Source organism: Lates calcarifer, linkage group LG12 (assembly GCF_001640805.2).
Source record: "Lates calcarifer isolate ASB-BC8 linkage group LG12, TLL_Latcal_v3, whole genome shotgun sequence".
NCBI classification, from domain to species: Eukaryota; Metazoa; Chordata; class Actinopteri; family Centropomidae; genus Lates; species Lates calcarifer.
Genome location: NC_066844.1, coordinates 5,854,147 through 5,871,006, shown reverse-complemented (window position 1 = coordinate 5,871,006; position 16,860 = coordinate 5,854,147). Strand labels below are relative to the sequence as shown.

Below are 16,860 nucleotides of genomic sequence, written 5' to 3'. Positions count from 1 at the left end.
TCACAGACCGGCTCAGGGCAGTGTTTATCTTTTGTGCTTTGTTTGAGGTGTGTGTGTATGTGTGTGTTTTCTGCGTGTTTGTATGTGTGCATTGGAGGGTTACACAGGGACAGTGACAGGATTCAGCACCAGCTGCTCCTTGCAATGCCACCCCGACCCCCGCACCCCACCCACCCTCCCTTCCTTCCTTACCCTCCATCCCTGTGACACCCCCTCTTGTCCCTACTGACTGGACAACATGCAGCCCCTTTATGCCACCTGTCCATCAGCTAGACTGCACCTTGGGGAGCCTCTGTCACCGAGCTTGGAGCTGCTGCTGCTGCTCGCTGCCTTTGTTTGGATTCTGGTAAAGTCCCCGCTCCTTCCCCCTCTCTCCTTTCTCTCTCTCTCACTCTGTCTTGCTCTCTTTTGCTCTCTGCGCTGTCCTTTACAAACACAGACACACAGAAAGACACACACATACAGACTAGTGATTGCCTCTGTCAGCTATTTCCTACATCTGCCTCCAGGCACAAAGGACCCCACCACCGCTGTTGCTGCTGCCACCGCCAACCACCCCTCTCCCTCTCCCTGCTTCCCTCTCACCTGTACTGGCCAGGATGCCAGCGACTGGGGATGTTGTGTTGGACGGAAAAAGGCTGGCTGTTGAACCAGATAGGGCAGATTGGAATCAACATGAAGCTGATGATATTTTACAAAATCTGTCAAGCTCCAAAACAGTGAGACAACTGTAACGGGTTGTTTATTTCACGGGCTGGGGCAGCGTAATTCATCCTGTATTGCTTCTTATCTCTGCCAAGACAATTATGTGAATGCTACACCAACCCGTTATATGTCTTCAGCAGGTCGCTGAGGTTATTTATCCTCCATTCGTCCTGCTTCTCTCCTTCCTCTACCTCCACTCACTCCGCTTCCTCCACCCAGGCCCACTGTCATCAGCAGTCTGAGGCAGCGATCGGGGGCTGTAAGGTCTGGGTGCAGCCTGCGGAACGGAGCGAAGAAGCTGCCTTACATGGCAATGGCTCCTGTTGCCCTAGCAACTAGCTGTCCTTGAGCAAAGGGCGCATTTGGGGGTTTGGGAGGCCGAGGCACTGACAGGCCCAGTCAAAACTCATAAAGAGTTCAGACACATCGATCTGTGTGTCTAGGAGGGCATGTACTGTAAACACAATCCTGCGCACAAACACCTTAACAATGAATTCATGAATCATAGGCTCAGAGAGCTGTGGTACAGAGCATGAATGGTGTGGAATCTATGTGATCAACTGTCCGCAGGGGGAAAAAGGATGCTTTTCAAGGGAGGGACTCAGCATTGCACCCACTGTACAATCCTGCCGTAGGTGGGTGGGCGTCACCAGGGATGCATTGCTATTGCGTGCATTGCTATCCAGCAGCAGGTGATCTGTTCCCATGAGGGCAAGGGTGGGTGGAAGCTGCCCACATTCTTTTGTTTGCCACAACAATGACATCTTAACAATTTGACATCTGATCGCTCTTAAGTCTCCTCATTTCCTACCTGTCTCAAATTCGAAACAGTGTACACCCACTCAGGCGGCGCTGTACATGAAAAGACAGGTGTAGTCCTTTTATTTCTCTCCCTCCCCCACCATCAAGAACACAGTAGCACAATAACTAACTCTTTGGTGTCACATGACAGTGAAAGTTCAGTGTCTCTACTTTCAGCTTGCATGCAATGTAAGGACGCGCTGCTTTTGTTTTGGGGGAGAAGAACTTTATGCAACATTATGAACCCCCACAGAGCAAGCATCACTGGGTTGGGGGGTGGGGGTGGGAGGTGAAGCTGAGCCTGCTGTTGTGTAAACAGATTAAAAAATTTAAGAAGTGATGTGACATGGTTTAACCAAGACATCCTAAATTAAGGCTGCAAAGCAGTCAATTCTTAATCGTTGTACAAAATTATTGAGCTGAATTAATTTGAATTAGACTGTTTTGTAACCACTGAACACCATGCGTGCATCTGCTATTCCCACTCGTATGCAATAAGCCACAGAATTTGACTGAATTAATTACCCCATCTGAGCACAGAGGCTCAATTCGGAGGCCAGATTATGGAAGCCCACACCATAATTTCAAATTATGGTACCATTATGTGCATTGAGTGACATTTTTCCAGTTCCGGTAATGATGTGTCATTACAAATAATGGAACATGAGGTAGTCACTTCCAATGTGATGTGGATCCTGAAGGTTGACAAGCCATCTTAAATGGAGATTAATGCCGACAAAGGGGCCTGCTGCCTGCCACACCCCAGCCATCTGCAGCCCAGTGTACCGAAGGGGTCCACCAGCAACCTGATTGGACCCCTGCATCCTCTGGAGAGCAAGCTGTCAAGTGATCTGCCTGCATGAAATGACCCTTTCCACTTTATTCCCCACAACCGCCCACCCTCTAGCCTTGTTCATATTCCTACCCTGTGCGTATATGTGTTGGCTCAGATGCCTGTAATTTCACCATTCCACATTTGTGCCTCTTTTTTCCCCCTGTGCTGAAAAAAAGTGGGAAAGAAAAAGAAAAAAAGGAGGGAGCGCAGTGAAAATTCCAGACATTATTACTGTGCTGCATGCATGGCTCCAGTGATACTCCCCTTTCATCTCTGTTTCCTCCTCTATTGACAGATGGTAGTTATCAGACAGTATGGAAATACTGTGGTTAAGATAGTTTTCACTGATTTTTTTTTCCTTTGGTATTTATGACCTGATGATCATCATGAGAGCATTGTGGTCTTGAACAGAGGGCCACTCTGCCAGCGTTGTTTGAATCAAGAAGCTAACGTTTGCCACATGGGAATGACGCACTATCTCCAGACAGGCTGAGTGTTTGAGGTGGTGTGATGCGGTGTATATGCACTTCAGTGTGCTGTAACTCACCACAGCCTTGATATATGGCTAAAATTATTATTTGATTGGTTCATCAGCACTGCAATAATTTAATTTATTAATCTTTTGGGGCATATATCAAAAACAAATGCCAAACATTTGCCACTCCCAGCTTCTCAAATGTATTTTATTTTATTTTATTTTTTTGCAGTTTTCCTCTTTTTAAAATCCTTGTAAACTGAAATGGGGTTTTGGACTGCTAGTCAGGCAGTTTGAACACATCATGTTGAGCTTTGGAAAACAATAATGGGCATTTTTCACTTTCTTCTGACATCTTTATAGACTAAAGATTAATAGATGAATAAAAAATAATTGCCAGATTAATTGATAGTTGAAGAAAATGTTATTGTTAAATGCAATTATTTTAGTATAATTCTATTTAAAGCTACACTAGAGTCCAACTGTAATGTTTTTATAATTAATAATAGTACGAATCCTGTGAAAATGTATGTATTAATGTATTACATAGGGGGAAAACATCTCATGCACAGTTTTCACAATATATATGTGCCATGTTGCTCGCATGTGTTATTTATGGCCAAAGTTAAGGAGATAATGAGAAATAAGGTCAGTTAGTGGGAAATTAATTTACACCAGTTGTTACATGACTAATATTTCCCTTACAGAGTATTTTTAGCTGCCACTGACATTCTGAACAGTGCTCCACACTTCTTTTTGTCCTTGTAAATACCAAACCTTGAGATGGTGAGCCTTGTATATGTGCCACATATATGAGGTTAAGCCCCTGCAGTATGAGCTGAAATTGTCCTCTGGGCAGTGGCCAGATGGGGTTTATTAGCAGCTTTCCTCTTTATGGTCTTTGCTTATTTATGTGTTGATGTATGTGTATCGGAAGAAGATGGAATTAAATGAGCACTCTCTCTCTCTCTCCCTCCCTCTCTCTCACTCTCTGTGTTGTGTGTGTGACATGTGTGACGTGGGGTCCTGTGTGTTTTCAAGTTTCCCAGGCGTGTGTACAGTACATGTGCTGTTTGTGTGTGTCCTTTGAGCCTGAGCCCTCCTGAGGTACCTTCACCCTCCGAGCTCATTTCCCAGGTGTCCCACATTTCCAGCTAATCTGCTGCTCACTTTGGCTCCTAATCTGTCTCAGAGGAGCCTGCTGGGGGTGGGGTGGGTGAGTGGGTGGGGGGAGGCTAGGGGATATAATCTCTGTGACAACTGCAGAGGAGATGCAGCTTAGAGCAAAATGCTGAGGGACACAGAGGGAAAAGTCACTTCCCAATCATCCCCCTGTCCTCCCGTACCCCATGACACACACACACATACACACACACACACAACAACAACTTTGCATGTATATAAGATGTCTGGATCAGCAAACATGAGTTTGAGGTGTTTGAGGCACTAAAACGGATCACGTATTTGTGAAAATGTTGACTTCAGGGTGAGTCTCTGAGTCGCTCAGATCTGATCTGAAGCATTTTTCCAAAGCTTGAAGGGTGGGGTTTACTACTAAAGTTAATAGAGTTAAAAGTGGCACCTAATCATTAAAATAAGTGGCTGTAATGTTTTTTTCTTTTTTTGGCTAAGCCCATGAAAGTGCCTGTGTCCTTTTTCCCGTTATTTTTAGTGGTTTGGTAATGCAGTGGTACTGCCCTGGTTGCTAAAAGTTGAACATGTCTTAGTTATAAATCAGACTGGAGTTTCTCACAAACTAACCCATATAAATGACCCTGTGCTCTCCTTGAGTTTGAGAGTAGCCTGATTTACACCTTGTAGGTCATCAGTGGTCAACCTCACACACTGGCATTGTCCTGGCTTACAGTGTGAGGAGCCATGCAGAGTCCCAGACCTGTTAATTGCACCAGACATGGAAACCCAGAGGGAGAAATGAATATCTCATTTGTGTGCCAGTGTGTGTGTGGGGTGAAGCGAATGCCAGTTGTCTAATAGGTTTCACACAAGCCTGATTGAATTAGACGGCGAGGAGGACTGCGTTCCTAATTGAATTGCGGAGACCCTGTGTTGCAAACAGTGCTAGCTAGTGTTCCCCGTGGAAGTGCTGAGGCAGCCGGGCACAGGCCAGTTTGTCCTCACTCCCAGGAACAGGCAGACAACTCGCGGCTGCTCTCCTCTGGTTGATCTGCGGCCATGACTGTCATTTCACAAGGTTACGCTCTACTTAGATGTGACCAGTTCAAGGGCCGATGGTCTGTAGTTGTGGTTGCAGGATGGTAGAGGTAATGAAAAAGCTACTGCAAAAGCTAACAGGTTGTCTTAATCTAATTTTCTCCTCTTGAGAAACAGTGGTCTATCTTGTAAAAGAAGCATGTCTTTTTACGACAGCCTCTGATGTGTCCCCGCAGTGATTCATATAAATAGTTTTTACAGGCAGCACCAAAGCAAATAGAGATCCAAACTTGTACGTGGCTCACTGTAGCGGCCTCTTTGGTCACAATGGAATACAGGGAAATACCCGGCATCCACGCACACACACACAATCCCTCTGACGCTGGCCATTTTCACTGCTTTCAGCACTTTTTCCTGCTGTGCTCACAAAACCTAGCACCTCTGATTTTTTTTTTTTTTTTTTTTTTTTTTTTTTAACCTCACCAGCCTTTTCTCTTTCACACCCTGAACACCACACACATACGCACACCTTGCCTGTCTTTGTCTCCCTTGTCTCTTCTTTAATGGTGTGTTCATTATTTTTTGGATTTTTTTTTTTTAGAGGGGGTGGGTTGGGGGTGGATTGGACCCTGAAAGGGTGGGTGTGGGGGGGTGTGTGGGGGGGTGCGCTGTTGTTGCCATGATGTCCCAGACTGCTGGACAAAAGGGTCTCTCTGTCGGCTGGTGGAGAGATGAGAGATGGTGGGGTGCTGGGGTTGTTGTTTTTTTTTTTTTTTTTTCCCTCAATAGGTGTGGCCTTAGGCTGGATTACCTGGTATCAGCCAGCTGATTGTCTGGTTGTAATCGCACAGCACACAGCACACAGCACTGCCCAGGTAGCCATGATGGAAATGTCAAATGCCCAGTCTTTGTTTGGCCACTTGCTATGCGCTGTGTGTTTGTGTGTGCGACTGCCGATTTGGTCAGAGCAGCCGGATTCACAGGGAGTGTTTCCAGTATGGCTGGTCACGTCGACATTGCTACTGAAAACAACACTCCCTGCCTTTCTCTTTCTTTCTCCCCGCTTGTGTCTTTCCCTGTCTTTTTGTGTGTATTTCTCTTCTCTCCCTCTCTGTGTCTCTCATACACACATAAATACTCACACACAGATACACAGACTTTGTAGGATTCAGATGGTTTTAGCTGCAGGTCTCATCTCCAATGTGCCATAAATCTCTTTGGCTGTAATACTCAGGAAACCTTTGAAACAACCAGCAAATTACCTGCTGTAAAAACTGACTAGCACCCTAGTAGCGACTTACCTCTTACATCTCAGGCAGTCCTATTTTTATTCAGTGAGTCTAGCAAAAAACCCCTAATTAAAGCCTTTATGTCACTATATGTTATTAAAAGTCATAAACAAGACGGACACAAGCAGCTGGAGGTTTGGAATGTCTGTGTGTGTTTGTGTGTTGTGTGTGTGGGGAGGAGGTATTATTCAGATTGAGCTTTAAGACTCAAGTGTTAGATAAAAGTAATGTAATACTCGGTCTTCAGATGATCAAGCAACATTGAAAAACAAAACTGTCTCACCCCGACTAGCAGAAGTTTTCACTTGTTTTTCAAAAAATAAGATTTAAGAATGACTTTGCCTGTCTTTGTCTCTGGAACCAATTTGAGGTGATCTGGACTTTTGACACGACTACCACTAAATTGAGTTTGAAGTGTTTATAAATTCCCTTAAAGCTTTTCTGTGCGGCTTTTGTTCTTGACTTATTGCCACATTTCACTGTTTGTCCCATTTCCAGAATCCACATATGCATTCCCCAGAGATCTGATAGGAAAACGTGGCACGTTTCCTTGCTGATGTTAATGATATTAATAGTGGCACATGTTGTTTTTTTAAGTATAGGAAGCAGGAACAACAGAAGAGCTGTTGTCAGTGAATATTCTTACAGTAATTAACTCTTCTTGCCAGAGGGATATCTGAAGTTGGAGGAAACATCCAAAAAAAAACAGCTTTTAGCTTTTGTATTTTGAGTGAGACTGCCAGGATGGTGATCAAACAGCTCAACAGCAGCAATCTGGGCAGGCAGGGAGGTAGGGAATTAAAGCTCTGATCTGTTTTTTAATCACTGCTCTCCGCGTCTTTGCTTCTCTACATCCGACACCAGACAACTTCGCGACTCTTAAAATCTGTCATCTGGGTATAAAGTGGAAATTCCCCAAATATTTCCCCAAAATAATGACTGTGGCAGCACAGAGAGGCATGCCAAGACACACAACACTGTGTCCTCTTGAGCTGGATAGGATGGGGTTCCACAAATACTTTTTTTTCTTAAACTTTCTGAGGTAACAGATGACAGAGCTTTGTCACAGAGAGAAATGTAACAATTGGCAAAAAATAGTCTGTTTATGGTAAATAAATCAGTTTTGTTTGCCTTTTTTGAACTGAATTATGTGTTTGGCACTATTTGAAAAATCATTATGCTGTAATCCCCATCTATCTGGTTCTCCACATTAAACAAAACAAAACACTGAGCTAAATATTTAAAGAAACATGTCAAGAAGACAACGGAGATTAGATGAACAGTTGTTTAATTTGTGCCAGTTTTGGTTCAAATTAACTTGATTCTCTGTTTGTAAAAGGCTTTAAAGAATTTTTCAAACTTTAATGTGTACATATGAAACAATTAAATGTATGCTTAAGGTAAAACAAAGAAATTTGAAACATAAATGACAAATTACAAAAGTGAAATAAAGGAGAGGTATTAGTTGGATTTGACCATTTATAGCAATAAAAGATAAATGTCTAAAATTTGGACTAAAACAATTCAAAATTTTGACATAAACAGACAAATTGAATGTAAAGGTTTGTACTTTTCTTCTTAGATAATCTTCACACTAAATGGAACAGACTTACAGTACCCAGGGGATTGTGTGTGTGGATGTTTGTGGTACTTGGTGGGAAAATTTTCATTACCCACCAGCACGCTGTCCAACATTGGAATATTTAAGTGCAACCACAAGGCATCGTGCGGCTTTGTAAGTGCTTATCAATTAAATTCTTTCACTTTCCTCCCCATGCAGATTTTAAAGTCATTGTTCTGATTGTTCTGCACAGTTTGCATACTGTTGCAGCACATACATTCACTGTGCGCACAGTAACATGTTGAATTACGAAAAAAAAAAAAAAACTCCTAAACACACAGCCATTCCCCACCTCTCCCCTCTCGTCTCTTTGTTTTTCATCTTTACACTTCTCTCTCCTTCCCTCCCTTCACAACCTCTTTATGCCGTTTCCTTTGGTGTTGCTCCTCGGAGCGCCGCACTCCCATAGACCTCACTGTGCCGCCGTGGTTCAATCCCAATTCCCCACATAGCTGTTGCCTGGGCCTCATTCACTGATTCTGTTGACTGGCAGTGTGAATGTCCAGGCCTCATGTTTCGCTCTGTACCCAAAACCTTTTCCCCCATTAATCATAGAAGAAGAAAAACATGTCAAAGCTAATACTTAGTGAGGAGATATTTAAGATAACTTTTCTGTTTTGTTTTATTTTGGAATAACTCTCATTGGCACTTGTATTTGTGATGACAGAAATGGACCATAGCAGCTTAAATAAACACGTAAATAAAAATGTGTTCCCATTTCAAAACATACATTCACTCACTAATAGTTTCTTCTGTGCCCATTCTTCAGCTAATGGGTTGGCTGATCAAATTGAGCCACTCTCTCGTTGAATAGGTGATACAGCAAGACCAATATAATGTATCAATCTACTGAATATCAGTAAAATAAACAAAAGAATAGCATTGTTATATCCATCCTTTTCCACAATTACCACACATTCAAAGTTTTATTTACTTGCAAAATACATTTTACATTACGTCACAATTGTAGGATCATTATACAGAGGGCAGATGTAGAAGGTGAAGGCTCTGAGTAATGTACTCTGAGTTACAAGGGGAAAAAACAGCAGCAATTCCCGGCCTGTAGGGTCTCTGAGTACAGTGATGTGTCTGTCTAATATAAACACTGGGATTGGACCCGGACTAATTCTGCCTTGTGATTTGCCCTCTTTTAGATGGGAGTTTCAGCTGCAGATGTTTCCATATTCCAGATGCTACAGTTGGGCTGTAATTGCTGAAACAGCCTCAGAATGAAATAATAGCTGTATTTTTTATTGCTTTAAAACTGTAGTCATGTTATAGGTTACATAAGTTTTTAGAAATATATAGAAAATGGGAAAAACGGATCCCATAATGACTCAGACAAATTGCTTTAAATATTAAGCAAGCACACACAAATCAGCTTTGATTGTGGATTTAAAAAAAAAAAACATTCCACTGAACCTACCACCTTTAATCTAAAAATGATATAAATATGTTAGAACCATAAATTGGTGGAAAAGCTTCTTTTATGTTTCCTTTCCACAGACTCAATAAGATTATTATGCTTTTTATACTGTTACTAAAGAAAAACAACTTCACTGACAGACCTGAGGGTTTTGAACTTCAGATATGCGGTGCATCCCGTGTGAATTTTTCATGTTACTGTACTTCCAACACCTCTGTATTTTCTCCTTTATCGGTGGAGCAGGTGGGAGCTGGATTACCTGAAGCAAAACTGTAGCTGGTTTGGCCCAAGATAGAAAATAAAAGCTCTTGACACAGTGCAGGCGCAAATGCTGGAAAAGGGTTATTTATTTATTTATTTATTTTAGCAGCAAAGGTTTAGGCGGAATGTGACTCAGGAGAGGATAAGGGGATTTCACAGACAACTAAGTTGGTTTGTTTATCACTGCAATGACTGATGCTTATGGCAACACACAAACAGATTCACCCCTCATACAGCCCGTGATTCACCCAAACACAGGCAGATGCACAAATACAGAATTTAATGGCAGCTGCGGTGTGTGTTCATCTTTGTCTGTATCATGAATGTAACTTTCCTCTCAGGTTTTCAGAGAGAGGCCCTTTAAAGGGCTCTTAACAGAAAGCAGGGCACTTCAGAGATTTCTCAGGCAACTAGAGCATGGTGAATAATTCAAAGCAAACTTACAGGATGTTGCCATGTTGCCTTATCTGCAGAGAGTTGCCTCACATGCAAGGCTGAACATATCGAGTGGCTGATATATATTTATATGTTGGACTCTGGTGGCACATGTGTTCTTTTGGGATGTTTTTAATTCTGTTCACTTGTGTCGCACAATGAAACCAAATATCTCAGAATCAGACACATACTCAATGTGTGTATAAAGACTGCTTAATTAAACCCGCTGCCTACTGTGTGGTTAACACTGTCCCTTTAAGTGTTAGTCACTTAATGATTAGTCAGAAATGAGACATGATTAGTCAGAAATGAGAATTTATTGACAGTGAAAATCTGTTTTTTATTCTATTTGTGTTTTTATAAATTGAGTTTCTTTGAAGTTTGGATGCTTGATTAGAAACAAACCAGGAATTTAAAGACATCACTCCCTGCTCTCACACATTTAACATTTTTCACAGTAATCTGACATTTAAATTCTTAAGCACTTAATCCAAAAATAATTGTTAGTTGAAGCCCTGTTCCCTTTATATTGTATGTGATATTATATTGTATTCTGGTGTCATACTGTGAAAGTTATTCATACAAAGAAACGCATTTTTTCACTGTGCTTTTTGAAAAAAAAAAAAAAGTGGTTATTTTTTTGTCCCAATCCTTACAGTTATCCTCCTCTGTCTTTCAGCTTGTCCGTCGGGCTTCTTCAAGCCGACTCAAGGAGATGAGCCCTGTATGCAGTGTCCCATCAACAGCCGCACCACCAGTGAAGGCGCCATCAACTGCGTTTGCCGCAATGGATACTACCGCACCGACTCCGATCCCCTCCAGATGCCTTGCACAAGTATGTATTGTAGTGAAGTTGTTATATGAGAACTTGAAGTGTTTCTCCACACAATTATACACACAGGGATGAATACATGCTTGCAAAGTCTTTGATTTCAAATATGAACTCTTTGACACGCAGACATTTCACACCCGCAAGCAGAAGCGCCCCGGGATCAAAGGACAGTGGTAGTCTGTGTAACTCCAAACAGAGAAACCCTGTCAGAGCTGTCCCTCACATGAACGCGACGCTGACATGCCCATAGTGTGGCTGTCCACAGATCTGACCCACTACACGACGCTCGGCTGCCCCTCCTCAACATCACACAGCCTGTACTCTGAGCCAGTGCAGAGGTTACTGGGCCAGGGCGCGTAGCTTTGTGAAGGGGCAGGCACGGAGAATGAGCCCAGGCGAGACTCTCTCTTGTCATGCCAATGAAGCTGTTTGAATTTGAATTTGAATTTGAGGCTGACACTGAGGTTGAGAGAGGGAGAGAAAGACGCAAGGATAGACCAAAGCAAAAGTGAGCAAGGGAGGGGGTAAAGCATGAGGGAAAGACACGTAGATAGAAATGAAGACGGAGAGGGAATTCGCGAGAGAGGGAGCAAGGGGTTGTGTGTATGAGAAAGAGAGAGCCAGTGCATAGAGTGTGGTCTAACTAAAACAAAACCGGGTTGAGTGAGGAAAAAAAAGCTCCTTTCAACGTGTTGGTAGTGTTTTTTCCTCACTCTCCCTCTCTACGTGTTGAAAGGGGAAAGAGGAGGGAAAAGATTTGATGGTTTCCAACAAAGGAGATTTGCATAAGCCTGGCTCTGGGAGTCGAGCAGCTGTTGTGAATGAGAAAGCAGCAGCGTCACGTCACCCGTATTAAGCGCAGCAGGGCCCGGCCTGATTAAAGCAAGCGAATGGGCCCATCAGAGTGGCCCGCCAGCTAATGGGGGGGAATATTAGTCCCCCTCCCCAGGAAGGAGATGCCAAGGAGGAGTTATGTTTCCATGTATGAGGAGACACCAAGAAGGGCACTCCAGTGGGCTTCCTTCCAGAGCCGGAGATGTGTTAATTGCTGCCAATTAAAAGGAGGTTAAATAAGAAGTGATCGATTCAGATTTAGGATGTTGTGGGCGGAGTGGAATTGTTTATCTCATTAGTCCTGGAGGGTACGTGTTCCATAATTAGGTGCACATGACTGTAAAAGATAAACAGTTCTCATTGTTTGTTTGTTTGGCCTGTCACTCACCATGTGGAAAGTTTCCACCCCGTAATGCTTAGCTGCTAAGAATGTCTCAGTAGGAGAAACAGTAGGTCTCTCTCCGCTGCAGTAACCCTATACGATTCTCCATGAGAAAATTGTCAAGAATAGATGTTAAGAAAACACTTGACAAAGTGGACACCAGCGTGGAAAATGAGAGAGTGTAAATGGACATCCCGAGGGAAGAGCCGCTGCCAGCTTGGAACGCAGTCAGCACAGACCTCAAAGAGTCTATAGTATCTTAGACTTTCCCTGCTCCTGTGTAGAGGTTATTTAAGTAGAGTTAGCAATTATGCCATCTATGTCATCAAGGACACACAGCAGTGGAATGGAGCTGATGCAAAAGTACAGTGTCCTTTACATTATGTATATTTACAATATATTTAAGACTTTGGAGAAATTATGGAATTATGAAGTTTATATAATCTAATGTTCAACTCAACTTCACATTTTTATTTCTACCAAACTGATGATGTTTTTGGTGGAAAATTAGGCCCTGCAACCAAGAAACAAGTAGGCTTATTTTGATACAGATCAGGATCCAGCAGCACCACCATTTTATATTACCATATTTTATACCAGTTAACATTCATCTCCAAACTTCAATAATGTGATGTGTTTTTATGAAGTTTTTCCCCTATTTCGTTAAGATAAATTTATGACCACGCCCGGGATAGAAAATTTTAAAAGAAATGAACAATGTTTCAAAGTGCTTACTTCTGAAAATATTAGTCTTTCTCATTAATCACTCAGGTATTAACCATAGAATGGCTGTCGTGTTTTCCAGCTGTCCCTTCAGCTCCACAGAATGTCATCTCCAGCGTGAACGAAACCTCTGTGATGCTGGAGTGGATGCCTCCTCGGGACTCAGGGGGCCGTGAGGATGTAGTCTTCAACATCATCTGCAAGAGCTGTGGTGGAGGCCGGGGAGGCTGCACCCGCTGCGGGGACAACGTTCAGTTTTTGCCCCGTCAGCTGGGCTTGACAGAAACCCGGGTCTACATTAGTGACCTGTTGGCCCACACGCAGTACACGTTCGAGGTGCAGGCTGTCAACGGGGTGTCAGATCAGAGCCCCTACTCCCCTCAGTATGCCTCAGTCAACATTACCACTAATCAGGCTGGTAAGTGGGCCCATCTGTCTTTTTGTACAGTTTATATTACCCGTGTGGTTTTCTCTTTTTCTCTTCTCTTCTCTTCTCTTCTCTTTTCTCCATCTTTTTTTTTTTACCACACCTATTTCCGTGCTGCTCCTTTGTCGCTTATGCCCTGTACAGTACCTCTTCATCACTCTCATTCCTCTACAAGCACATAATGCACAGTGCATAGACCTCCTCTAAGTCCGTTTCTTTCCTCTCCCGTATGGTGATGTATGCAGATTAAGGGCTCTAAAATGGGAAGGAGAGTGCCGCTGATGATGTGACAGACAGAATGTGATGGCCTGCTGGTCTTTACAGTGTGACCTCATCACCGTGTTTTTCAGGCTGTGGTTGGTAGCTGAGAACAGGCTAGCTGCTGCTGTCTCTCCACTTCATCTGCTGTTCAGTGATTACAGCTCTATCCTCATCCACCCACTTGGTTGTAGTGCTACATTTAAAAAAAAAAAAAAAACACATATGTGTGTATAGTAAGCATAGTGTATAGTTTACAGCATATGAGCTACTTTGTAAACTAAAACACTGCTTTAAAGATTAGAGGCCAATATTACAGTATGTTCATAGGCGTGATGTAGAACAGGCTTCCTTGGTGACTGGGGTAACTTTTTTAACCTTTTTTATTTTTTTTTAAATATGCCTCAAAGTCTCCTTCAGTCTGTCCTATAAAGAGCTTTGCATACTTTCCACTATGTGATTGCAGCTGAAGTCGGCTGCATCTCTAATTATTTCACAGAGGCAGCAGCATTGATTTGCTCTTTAATTGTCTCTATGAAACGCATCATTTGGCGTGCCAAGCCGTGCTCCCACTGATGGGTGGGAGGTGGGGGGGGTGTAGGCTCAGCTTTATCTTTGCACTGGCTTTGCATCCCATTGACAGCACATGTAAGTGCCTGTCATCTCTCATCATCCACCCTCCTCCAAGCCTGAAAACCCTACATGTAGACTACTTCACCTGAGAGCAGTCGTCTATGATGGAGCTACTTAAAGCACTGTGGTTTTATTGCAGTGGACATATTGGGTTTTGTTTAACTACACTCTCACTCCCTCATTACTTTCCTCTGGAATTCCCAGATGTCTACATGGAAGCAGTTTAATAGGAAGTGTATACAAGTCAGATGAACACATTTAAGAGGAGATTTCTTCACTTAAATTGATCCACTGTAACAAACTTCAATGTTTACGGAAACCTGTTTGTGTAAAAGTTCCATAAGGTACTCGGTTACAACACTGAAACTCTAAAGTCACAATAAAATGGAGGCCTTTATTCAAATGGCGACCCCTTTTTATTGTCTGTTTTGATTTGAGTCACTGGTGTGGTGGGTTAATGAGGGCCTGTGAGTGCAGTTAAGCGTTGTAATGAGGCCCCTGCCCCACTCTTTCTCACTGGGCCACAATAAGTCTACCACCCCAACCCTTGGCTTCTCTGCTTCCCCTGCTGAGGGGTCCTGGCGGAAATTGGGGGGCTCTGCGCCCTCTCGACTGAAGTGCCCGTCACTTTGGATTAGGCAGCGAGAGCTCCCGTCAGATGGAGCTGTGAAAAGAACTCAACTCTTGCTTGCCCCCACTCCACCCTCCCACCTTCCCCCATCACCCTGCAAAACCAGGCTCACTCCTGGGACGTGGGATTGCAGTTCTGCGGTGCTACACTACAGGGCTAGGGTCACAGGGACCAGGAGCCCATAATTGCATCTGGTTTGTGAGGCTTGGAGGTTACATAAACATCATGTCACCCCTAATTACCTCAGGCAGCTCCATGCCTCCCTCTTACACTGAGAGTGAGAGCGTGAGATGGAGAAAAACAAAAATCAGTGTTTGAAATTTTGTGTACAGATATGTGTCTTAATCAGTCCTTTAGCGAGCTCGCACTGGGATAGAGGCATTCCATGAAAGCAACAAATAAATAAGTAAATTGAAAGTGAGTGGCGTGAAAGTGTGTCTCATTTCTTGTGCGGAGGGCTGCCGTCCTCAGCTATGACTTGTTGGTGTGAAGGGGGGGAGCAGTGTGAGATGGTAGCAAAACTTCTCACTCTCCATACCCAATCAAGCACCCACCACACTCTATTACCCACAGGGCTTATCCTCCCACTCTGTAGGTGGCTGGCGACAGTTCCTCTGTGATAAAGGACGTGATTGCCCTGGAAAGTGCGGCGCTTGATTACACACTGTAATGCCACACAAAAGGAGATGCCGTGGTGAATGGCTTTTGAGCTCATTTTATAAGCATATGACTAATTCCACAAAACTTGCATTGTGTAGAATACCCAAAAGCCTTGAAATGCACCTCGAAGCCTTTTTATTATAATGAGTCACAAGTAAGCCATCTACTTTGGCTGTGCTGTGTCTATAAAACGCTACTCTTTGCGTGACATTAGATGAGAGGAGGGAGTGAGACAGAGAGTTGCAAATCTGATGCCTTTTGTCAGGGACTGAGGGTGAAAACCATAGGGTGTCTGTGTTTAGGTGTTCCAATGATTTAAGTGGATCTGACAGGTGAGAGAGTGGTGACAACGCTGGTCGCACATACAGTAACAACACATGGGGGGGTCAAATATAAATGTGTTACACTGATGTTTTATAAACCTCCATCTCAGTGCAACTGTCACATTTTTAAAACCACATGATAGAAAATATTCTACAGTAGAGTGGCATTATAATGATCATTAGGATCCTAGTTACAGCATTTAACAATACTACAGCTGAAATAAAAATGGCAGTGATATGACTTAATGACCAAAACCAACAATAAATTACCAAGCCCTGCCTGTATAACCAAAGGCTGACATAGCTTATCCCTCTGTGCCATAGAGCTCTATTGTTGTCCAAAACTATTAAAAACCACATACATCAGCTGCACTGTTGGACGGCATCATGTTCCCTCATTGCCATGAACATGGATACTGTAGTTTATTTTAAGTCACTTCCACATACATCATCCTGCTGCTGTAAATACTCATTAGAGCACAAAATGTGGATTATTTGGCCACTGAAAATAGTCCCCAACAAATTGTGTTTGGCTAACATTTACGAAAATTATAGTGCCCAACTGTTAGAGAACTACTTACAAGATTACTCTACATATCCGTGACCTGCTCTTAAAGATTTACATTTTCTACAATTGGGCTTGGGCCCTGAGTGCCACTGACAGGGTAGGGGAAGTGGAAACTATTGAGAGACAGACTAACCCTACTTTAGTTTTGATACTGAGGGTTGTTGACAGTAGAAAAGTATAGAAAAACACCAGTCTTATCCTTTAAGTGCTAAGGGTGTAGTATCTTAGCATATAATAGACTTATTAACTGTATTTCTAATGTATTTCTATATGTACTTTGGAAAAGGCTGCCTCTGTCCCTCTTTGGAATTAACTATGTCAGTCCAGTGTTTTAGATAAGTGGTTGATTTCAGTTATAGAAATAGATACAGAATTGTGTAGTTTTGTTTCCCACAAGGACATGATCTTAAAGTTAAAGATTCGAGCTAATGTGATGGAGATGTTTTTTTTGTTGTTGTTGTTATGGTGCAGTCAGGGGCTGTGAATTGACCAGCCTCATTCACTTTGCTCAGAGCTCAATCTGATTGAACTTGTGAACACTCGTGAAATCATGAGGATCTTCACTGTCC

The 16,860-nt window shown here is 43.0% G+C and overlaps 1 protein-coding gene across 4 annotated transcripts in view; it reads left to right on the top strand.

Moving 5' to 3' along the window:
* Window positions 1-16,860, top strand: part of ephb2b (eph receptor B2b) — a 120,256-nt gene that overhangs the window by 70,914 nt on the left and 32,482 nt on the right. For all 4 annotated transcript variants that reach the window (XM_018704414.2, XM_018704412.2, XM_018704413.2 and 1 more), the window contains exons 4-5: window positions 10,700-10,855; window positions 12,874-13,209. In XM_018704414.2, the coding sequence (XP_018559930.1) occupies window positions 10,700-10,855; window positions 12,874-13,209 (492 nt within the window). The remainder of the gene's footprint in view (window positions 1-10,699; window positions 10,856-12,873; window positions 13,210-16,860) is intronic.